Source organism: Mustela erminea, chromosome 17, assembly GCF_009829155.1.
Source record: "Mustela erminea isolate mMusErm1 chromosome 17, mMusErm1.Pri, whole genome shotgun sequence".
Taxonomy (NCBI): domain Eukaryota; kingdom Metazoa; phylum Chordata; class Mammalia; order Carnivora; family Mustelidae; genus Mustela; species Mustela erminea.
The window spans coordinates 7,337,826-7,348,313 of record NC_045630.1 but is presented as its reverse complement, the minus strand read 5'-3'; the positions used below and the strand labels follow the sequence as shown (position 1 = coordinate 7,348,313).

General features: G+C 39.2%; 1 protein-coding gene across 4 annotated transcripts in view; it reads right to left on the bottom strand.

The window, feature by feature from the left end:
- Positions 1–1,310: 1,310 nt before the first annotated feature.
- EXO1 (exonuclease 1) overlaps positions 1,311–10,488 on the bottom strand; it is a 32,379-nt gene continuing 23,201 nt past the window's right edge. For all 4 annotated transcript variants that reach the window (XM_032318806.1, XM_032318808.1, XM_032318807.1 and 1 more), the window contains 4 exons: positions 9,450–10,008; positions 6,673–6,774; positions 4,109–4,302; positions 1,311–2,073 (listed from right to left, as the gene is read on the bottom strand). In XM_032318806.1, the coding sequence (XP_032174697.1) occupies positions 1,932–2,073; positions 4,109–4,302; positions 6,673–6,774; positions 9,450–10,008 (997 nt within the window). In that variant the 3' untranslated portion in view covers positions 1,311–1,931. The remainder of the gene's footprint in view (positions 2,074–4,108; positions 4,303–6,672; positions 6,775–9,449; positions 10,009–10,488) is intronic.

Below are 10,488 nucleotides of genomic sequence, written 5' to 3'. Positions count from 1 at the left end.
CTGAGATCATGACCTGAGGGAAAATCAAGAGTCAGCTGTTAACTGCTGAGCCCCCAGGGGCCGCAAACAGCACTTGTTTTTAGTGCCTAAAGACAGTATTTTGCTGAGATTTCTTGCTCACCCGTTCTTCCTATTTGTATTTCAACCTCTGCTCCTTTTGTCCCTGTCCTGCTCCATTTTGGTCTCCTTCTCACCAGTTTCTCTTCTCTGGGAGACCCCATCCCAGAAGCCTTGCCCAACCCTGCAGATCAGTTCCAACAGCTCATGTGGCCTGGGCCAGCCAGTTCCTTCAGCCCCTCCTTGCACTCACCCACCTCGGGAATCAGATTTCCTAGCTCCAGCTGGGTTACTCTAATGGTCTGTTCCCGGGTCCAGCCGATGCTCTGTGGCCTCCCGCTGCTTTTCCATCTTGTGCACTTGTGGTTGTCCGTGGCTCGTCTTCACCCACATATATTCTGCGATTTACGGATAGTGTCACCCAAATTTGCAGTAGTGCTGGTCACAGGTTTTTGACTTTGTTATCCAGTTGCTGTTACGTGGGGATTCAGAGATGCAAACTATGGCCTTGTTGCCGTCCTCCCCTCCTCCCGTACTGTTTTGGAGGTTTTCAGCAGTTCCATTTTCAGACTCCGCTCGAGCCCCTGGCTTGCGGGAAGCTGCATGTCTCCACTTACCAAGCCCATCTAAACGTCTGCTTCCTGTGGGCTTCTACCACTGCAGAACTGATCATTTCTTTGCTAAACTGCTTACCACTTACCCATCTGCTTCCTTGCCTGCTGTCTCTTCCTCTGTTAACCTTTATGGGTTTATACGGTTTTATTCCTTTTCTGTCATTTAAGTGGGTGAAGAGATAAACATTTGTAGACAATGTTTGAATCACATTCTTAATTTGTTCTAGAACAGGAAACATTCAGAGAGAGCTCAAATTTACTTATGTTCTTTGGGTCTTTTTCAGATTGGTTTTTAATTCTTTTACAACTTTTATGCTGTTTCTTGTAACTTAGGTTTTTTGTTCCATTCTGGTTCTTTATCCAAGAGTCCTCTATCGTCTTATTTAAAAATTAAAACACTCCGGATCCCTTGACTTTATCCTCCGTATCTCAGGTCACACCTTTGTGTCCGGCCAGACCCATCCTTGCGTACCTCCCACTCTCCCCCAGTATTCACTTGCACGGCTGGTTCTCTTTCCAGGTACCCGCCTATGTCTTTGCAGAGTGTACACATCACAGACCCTGATGCTTTAGGATCCTACATCAACACGTTAGAGTCTAGTTAAGGGATTTTCAGTCCACACTTTAAAAAAGACATAGTAGAAAAACAAGACTACTTTGAAGTTTTAAGAATATTAACAATATAAGTAGCTCTTTTCACAGGATATTGAAAGCAGTTCTCCTTCACTGTCAATCCATAACCCAAGCAAACCTTCAGGGGTAACAGAGCACTGTCCCAGGTGGGCAATGATCTTTAACCCTTCCAGCTACCCCTGCCATGCTGGCAACTTTATTTTCAGTTCAATGCTGAAAGAGACAGGAAAGACAGGGGGTAAAATTTAAAGCTTGAGAAATACAGTGATACCCTCCAGGATAAAAATGATCACAGAATTGTGGGCTTTTCATTTACCATCCTTGCACGTGACAACATGACAGAAATCTTTAGAGTAGATTTTTATAAATTCCAGAGGACTTGCCCCCAAACATCAAAACTTCCAAAATCCATTTAAAAAAAAAAAAAAAAACCCTCTACTTAGCTTCTTACGAAAATATAAAAAGCTAAACTAAAGAAATAATTACATAGTTAATATATAAAATGTACTCTATTTAAAAAATGGTGTATGTCTACGAATTAATCTTTCAGTCTGGTAATCGCTGATTCCCAAACAGCACTTCAAATTGATATTCTCTTGCAGGCAACAGCGTCCCAGCTGCCTGCGTTTATTGGAATATTGCTCTCTGAACACGCAGGCATTCAGATTTGTTAAATATATCCTCTTCTGCTTCTGGAGTTAGCTGGATGTTATCTTTGACTGGCGACAAGGGATCTGGCTTCTTACAAGAAGAAAGCTTTTCAGAATCTCTGCAAAATATAATAAAAGGAATTGGTGTTTTTAGGGTACTAATTACTAGAGAATAATCTACCTAGACCGAAGAAAGGTATATGGAGAGCATAAGACCTTTCAGTTTGTCTTAATTTAATATATGACACATTCAGGGTCTCCTCTGAGTATCGCTATAAAATTTGAGTTTTGCTTCTTAGTTCCCCTTCCTGTTCCCTAAATCCCCTTTAAGGCAGGTGCAAGGCCACTACTAAATGTGTTCTGGCTAAGGCAGAATGATTTCAATAAAGAAACTCAAGTTCCTTTCTCCTTCGCACCCTTCTCGAGTCTGGCTAAGCATGAACCTAAGTGAAACCCAAGGAAGGTTTAAGCCCTATCTTGTACTCCTCCCTCTTCCAACTTATTTTCTTGCCTTGAAAGGAGCTTAAGTCTATAAATATTCATCCTGTTATGAAGAGAACACAGGTAATTCTATCTCCAGTCAACAAAAATCCAAGTAAGTCTTATTTTCTAAAAGGCATTTAGGAATACAATTTCTCTTCAGTAGCAGCTCTCAAAGTGTGGCCCACAGGCCGCTATAAACTCCCAAGACCCCCTTTCAGGGAGTTTCCAAGATTAAAACTATTCCATAATAATATTTAGACTTTATCTGCCTTTTCCACTGTGCCGACACGAGTACTGATGATCCGAAAGCAAAACTGAATCAAAGCGACCGGCACTCAGCATGGATCAGAATGCCAGCCCCAAACCGCAGAGAAATACTGGCAGCAGCTGTGCTGCCCAGTTCCAGGTACCTGCAGTCCCACTGAAGAACGAGTGGGGTGATGGGTAGTGGGGGGGCACGTGTTGTGATGAGTGCTGGGTGTTACCCGTCGCTAACGAAGCTCTGAACGCTACATCAAACAGGGGCTAACCGAACATACAAAGAAAAAAAGTTCTTGATGAAGTAGTAAAAATCATTAATTTTAATTAAACCTCAAACTTCTTGACTTCTTAGTACTGTCTGACAAAATGGGAAACACAACACGAGGCACTCAAAAAAAAACAAAACAAAAAAAACCCCACAACAAAAAACCGTGGTTATTCAAAGTTAGGTATCTGGCAAAGGGCTTCTCTAAAATGAACAAAGAGGGCGCCTGGGTGGCTCAGTAGATGAAGAGTCTGCCTTTGGCTCAGGTCATGATCTCAGGGTTCTGAGATCGAGCCTTGCATCAGGCTCCCTGCCCAGCAGGCAGTCTGCTTCTCCCTCTGCGCCTTCTGCCATGCACACGCTCTCGCTCTCGCTCTCTCGCAAATAAATAAATAAATAAATAATCGTGCCCAGCACTTATCTACAAAGTGTTTCTGCTCATACCATCTTATCTGATTGAGACAACATTTCTATTAGGTAAGGTTTAATCCCACCACCCATGTAACCTTCCCTTCCTCCATTCTTAGCATATTTATTTGCTCTATGGAGAAGAACGGGAGAATAAATTATAAGTTGTAGCTACTCTGAGACTCATTTTATAATTTAACAGAAGGAAGTGCTGTGTGGCTCAAGGAAGGCAGATATACAGAGGGTCAGCTCTTTTAAAATAGTGTCTGCCCCATACATTAGAAATCTGGCACAATCATCATATATGCTCAGTAATTTTCCCCATTTCAGATGTGATGATTTAGGGAAAAAAAATTGCTTTAAATCAAGAAATATGATACAGCATCCTCCCACCCTCACATCTAAAACAACTTTATTCTCATTACAATCCTGAGAGCCTCAAAAGGAAGGCAGGCAAGACACTTAGGCTAGGCCAGAAAAAGTCATTTAACTATAGACCCCAAAGACAGATCAAGGACTGAGGATTTTTAGTTTGCCATCTTTTCACTAAATGAAGGCATAGACAATGAAGTTAAATATACTTAAAAAGAGTCAGCTAAAGAGAATAGAGGAAAATAATTCTCTTAGGGTAAGAGAAATCATAATCGACTCCTATGAAAACAAAGAATTGGGAAAAAATGAAAGAGATTACAAAAAAACAATAATTTATCCTTAGAACAAGTAACAAGGAAACTCACTTTTTAAATCCAAAATTTTTCCAGAGCTCATTGATTTTTATCTGTAATCCTGGCCTGTTTTCAGCATTATGATGATTTCTCTTCTGGATGCTCGATGGCTTCTTGCTGAGCCCACTGGCTCGGGCAGGAACCAGAGGCTTGATCTTGGTTGTAGAAAGACTGTCCATAGAACTAGATTTATACAGCCCAGGAACCTGAAGAGTAAATGCCCCTTTTAATACTGTTCTGTTCAAGGAAGGACCTTTAGTTAATTTCAAATTACTCTCTCCACATTAAAATAGAAAAATAACCAATAAGCAATATATACAACTTTTTTTCACTTAATATGTGTTGATTCTACTTAATAATGTATCTTGGATAGTTCTCCTTTTCACACGTAGAAGTGAATTTTTTTTGACTAGGTTGTTCAAACAGATGTCTATCGATATCGCGCTTCCTCTACCCCAGGGTTGATTTTTATCCTGTGGGGAATATAGAGCCCTCAACGTTTTGTTACTGTTCTTTAGGGTAGTAAGGGTGAGGCGTATACAACAAGACCTTCAAACTGATGAAATTGCCAGGTGAGGGATAAAGAACGGGAAGAGCCACACATCAAAGATGCCAGCTTGACTTAGGGTCCTGGTGCGGGGGAAAGGAGTGAGCGAGAAACAATACAGAGACAGAAGCATTAGAATTCGGATAGGTACAGACGTGTTTTTCTTTACCCCCTGCAGAAGGATCGAGCTGGCAGTCACAGAGAAAAAGGACCCTAAGATTCTGAAACTAAATGACAAAGAGAATAATATAATCTTAGGTAGCAGATGAAAATAAAAAATGTTCTCAGAACTGGTTTGAGGTATATAACAACAACAACAAAGGTGAGTTTCATTTTAGATATTAAAGATGGATATTAGGGAGCATGAGGGAAGGTCCATCTGGGGAGTTTTCACCAAAACAGAAGTGACAGTTAAAACCCTGACAAAAACTTCTGAGAGCAAGAATAATAATAATGGTAATAATAATGAGATGACAGTTTAAGGCCTAGACATAAACTTGTTTTGGGAAAGTACATTCTACCTATCCGGTCCTTCACTGCAAGTAATTCTGGTGTCTTCCCCGACTTCTTACTATGATTATATAAATATACACAGTGCACACGAGTACTGTGAATACTTAAGCAAAAACACCACATCATACATACTGCTTCCTGTTCTGCCTCTTAGAAAAAATATGGATACCTTTCCAAAGCAGTGTAGGTCTGAAAAGGCCTTTTATACTCAAAGATTTAAAAAAGAGTCTTATATTTACATATTCTACATCTAAATCTTTAATATATTTAGGATTAAATTTTTGTAGTATGAGGTGGTGACCTCTTTTCAAATTTTAAAAAAGTTCTTATGCTATTAGAAAAATAATCTGTTCTATTATTATCTATTAGAAAAATATCTATTATCTATTATCTATTAGAAAAATAATCTGTATGGAAAAGTATAAGAAAACAAAGAAAAAAATTCACCTGTATTCCCACCACCCAAGAGCCAAAACCAATTATGTATTTAATAATTCACTCCCTTATTTTTAGATATTTAGGCTGTTCGCAATTTTCCACTATTGTAACCAATGCAGGATTAAGTATTCATGTATTAAACTCTCATTATTTCCTTAGACTCGAGTTCTAGAATGCACTGACTGGGTTGAATTATTTAAACCTGTTCAAATTGCTTTTCTGAAATGGCAGAGCAATTTATACACAATTAATTTGAGAATATTTTCTCACTTTATACTCATAAAAATGAGTACAATTAAAATTAAGAATATTTTTTGAAAATCTGAGGTAAGAAATTATATTTCATTATTTTAATTTGCATTAATTGACTAGTTATGAGGGCCACACATGCTTTTATATACTCATCAACCATTTGTACTTGGTCTTTTGTACGGTTTATATCCTTTGTGAATTTTTGAGTTAGAAATGAGCATTTTCATATTAACAGGCAAGAACACTTAATATAACACATAAAATACGCTTTAACTTGTGAGCTTTCACTATGCAGTCAATGGAAATATTTATATATTTTTTGATTTAAAAAAACCCAAAAACCTGGCTTTTTGGATATACAGTTTCTAAAAGGTCTTTGGCAACATATATCAAAGCTTTAAATCGTATGGACCAGTAATACCAGTCCATGGAATTCATCCCTATGAAACCATCAAAAATGGTACACAACTCCTTAGCCACAATATCTTGGATGCAGTAGTGTCGGCTACAGGAAAACATGTTAGGGTAAAGGACAAACGTATGGGAATTTGCTTAATTCATACAATGGCATATTGCTCAGTCATTAGAAGTAATCTGCAGAAGCACATGGAAAAAAGATCTTTATACTGCAAGAGAAGATAAGGGTTTCACAACTTTACCACCTACAATCAGGCATAAACATGGCCCTAACAGGATTGAAAGTAGACGTTATTCCTGTAAATAAAAATGTAGGCATTTTAGTTTTTAATTTTGTTGATATTTCTCAGTTTCTGGTAATAAACATACACTGCTTCTGAGATTAAAAAAAATTAAGTATTTGTTTTACCTTGTTTCTTAGAAGTGTGTCTTTTTTCAAAAGCTGAGATAAACGTAGCTTGGATTTCGGATTACCTTGATTATCGAGTGACTTCATACTGCAGTCAGATTCCTAGATTCCCCCGATTAAAAAAAAAAATTAGATTTTGACTGTGGATTCTTTATGACAACGAACCCATTTTCAACAAAACGTGAAACAAGTAAAACAAGAGAATCAGTATAAATAAAAATGCAATTTCTCAGAAAAATATAAAACATTAAGTATGAGGGCACCTGGGTGGCTCAGTGGGTTAAGCCTCTGCCTTCAGCTCAGGTCATGATCTCAGGGTCCTGGGATCGAGCCCCGCATCGGGCTCTCTGCTCAGCAGGGAGCCTGCTTCCTCCTCTCTCTCTGCCTGCCTCTCTGCCTACTTGTGATCTCCCTCTCTCTCTCTCTGTCAAATAAATAAATAAATAATCTAAAAAAAAAAAAAGAAGGAAATTAAAATAAAACGAATCTAAGTGGAAATGGTGTTTGCCAGCTTACCTCAAGTTTCCTGTAGCTAAAGCAAGATGCTTTTAGCTTTTTAGGAAATTGTATAAAATAAAGGTTCTGTTTAAATTTGAGGGCTTTCCTAACCCTTTCAGGAGCCTCTCCAAATGCTGACTCAAGTAAAACAAATCTCCTACTGTAATGTTATTGGTTTACCCAAGCCTGGTTGATAATTTTTATAAATTACTAGTGACAAAAAGTTGAGCCAGTATGGTCATATCTTTTAATTGTGTAACATGTTCAACATTAAAGAAAAAAAAGCGGGGGGGAGATCTGTTTTGAAGAAACAGAGTAATACTGCCAAATGTAGTTATACTTTTCCCAGTGACCTTGAGATCTCACCTCTGGCTATCCCATCATGAAGAGCTTTTCTACAGATAGAATAATCTGGCTTCCCACTAAAGTCACATAAAAAAGGACAATGAAGGAAGATTCAGAAGACTTTACATTCTGTATTCAAGAAGATTTAAAAAAAAAATTATCTTGGGATTCTTTGCAGTATTATACACTTAAAAGTAACCCCAAAGTGAAAAATACTTCATTAACTGGTTTGTAACCAATATTCCTTGCTCATAGCTAACAGTTGTGGTGACTCTGGGATAAATCATTTCTTTTTCTTTCTTCGTTTTAAGTGTAGTCTACCCACTAGTTTAGGATGTTAAATTTCTTAAAATAAAGGCCATGAGTAAGGTTCTAAGATTAATTCACCTCAAATAGGGTCAATGGACTCAATACACACAGAATCTACGGTTGTCGCTTTTCATAGTCAACTATCAACGGAAGGCTCCACTAGAGAAATATTTTCTTCAGAGCCGTCCAGTAAAAACTATTGTTAAAAATGAAGCCCAATAGTATTGTGGCTTTCTGAAAGATTTTCTGACTCAGAGAAAGATTTTATAATTTTATGTTACCTGTTAATGTTCTAATTCTTTGAGAATTAACAATTTATTTATCCTAACAGTTTACTACATCTGGTGGTGAGATAGAGAAAAAATGATTATCCAGAAGTCAGAAACGTGGAAGTCCAGCCTGTAGCCTGTGAGCTGGGAAGGCTTCTCGGCAAAACACGGTGAAAATCTTACGAAGTGAAGGAAGAGGGGAAAAAAGGAAAAAGAACAAACGGAAAGAGCTCAGCAGAGCGGAGAATATTCTCGTAAACAGCTGGGGATGTTTTTAGGAAAGACGTTCAAGACACAGCCGCTGTGGGGGCACGCATGGGTGTGAAGCACAAAATGAAAATGATGGTATTAAAATGGGGGCTTATGCGAAAAAGAAACAGGGGCTTCCAGACCAGTACGGCTGAACTGAAGCCAAAGTGAGGGAAAGGAGAAAGAAAAGCCCAAGTCTCAAAAGCCGCCCCGACTCTTCAACACTCAAACATCACCTGGAATAGATTTTGGATTCCATAATATTAACTGATTTCTGCTTTCCCCAAGTGGAAACAACTGGTTTTAAGTTAGTTTTTTTCCTTCAGTTTGAGTCCAATACAACTCATGTCTCCTTTGGGAACTTGAATAAAATATTTTCCTTTTGATAAACACAAGCTATCCTGATTTATTAGCTACTCGTCCCTGTTCGGGATTCTCAAAACTCTGTCAAGTAGTACCGTGCCTGTGACTGTTCTTACAACTTGGTGATCGGAGCCGGTGAGGACAGAAGGAAGTATGGTACACTGCTAAGCCTGAGGGGACTCAGATGAAAAGGAAACTATCATTTTAAAACAGAACATCTCTGGGGCTTATGAGCGGTACTTACTTCAAGTTTTGATTTAGGTCAGACTAAAAGATATTTTTTAAATAAGAAAAAAACGTGCAAGAATAAGAGTAAATGAAAACACATCTCTAATACTCAAGCTTCAGATGAACCCCAGCACATTAAGAAGGCCATTTCCTTATAAGGTTTCAAATGTTATCTGAATTTGAGAGTATATTAAGGAATTAAATACCAAATTTATTATAATGTGTCACTGTGCTTATGTCTTAACTGCACACAGCTTGAGATAATCTATCGACGGAGCACACACGAGCTCCGGAAATACAGGGTGAGAGAAAACGTGCGAGAGTTTAAAAGATGAACATCCAGAGAAGGCCTTAAGATGAACAGAACGTGAACTTTCTACCAGCAAGATCTAGAATAAAAAATCTAGACAGCCAATTATTTCTAAAACATAGGCAACACTTTCCCAACGAGCTGATGAACAACCTACTTTCTCTTACACACGGATTTGAAAACGAAGGCTTTGTAACGTGACTTACCTCTGAATCCGAATCCTTACTAGAAGGCTGAGAAAGTTTTGACGCATTTACACCACGCGGCGAGAATTCTGCGCTTTCCCGAGACTGTGGAGAGCACCCCTCGGGCCGTAAGGGAAGGGCTTCATCACCTGACCCATCGCACTGTAGCTGCAACCCAGGGGACACTTCCCTCTGGCCAGGCGGAGCGGTGGGGGGATCGGTCCTCCTCCGGAACTGCTGCAACGCTGCGCTTGGAGAGGGGCTTGGAGTTCGTGAAAAGTCCCCAAGACTTCCAGACCAACTGAAACAATTTCTGAGTGTCCCCAGAGTGGGTGGTGAAATGGTCCTGGTGAACCTGCTGGTCTCAGGAGACTGAGACTCCCTGTCCGTCGTCCCAGCGCCACTGTCTGCCATCGGACCACCTGAGCTAAGGGCTCCGTGTGACCCAGCCAGGGCCGGGCCATCTACACGCTCTGACTCACTTCCTGCCTCCTCCTCCGGGACGGTGCTTTCCTCCAGGCACTCGCTGCTTGCTTCCACGGATACACAGTCGACAGAATCCGGAGAACTACAAAAAAACCTAGCAGAAAAAAAAAAAACAGAAAGAACCTATAAATATTTTCTCACAAAGGTGATTAAGATTCAGAAAATGAAAACTGGCCTAGGTTCTTTAAGAAAAATATCAAAAACATAATTTCATAAATAAAGACAAAACAGATCTTGAAAGCTTAAATTTCAGTTATACCAACATTCACACATTTAGGAATTTATTTACACAATGAATTTGTAGAGAGGATTTCCTAAAAAGAGGTCCTCTCTACATATGTGTATGTGGAACTTGCATATTTCTTCTATATCTAATTGTCACATAGGTCTTTCCCCTCAAACTTTTATTTAAAAAACTCCCAAACAGACTAGCAGCTCCCCGAGGACAGGTACCATCCACAGCATCTACACTAGTGGCTAACACGTGGCTGACAGTCAAATATTTGAAGAGTTACAGAAATATGCAACGGAGGGGAACAATTTACAACTACGGTCTCTTACTTTGTAAAAGCAA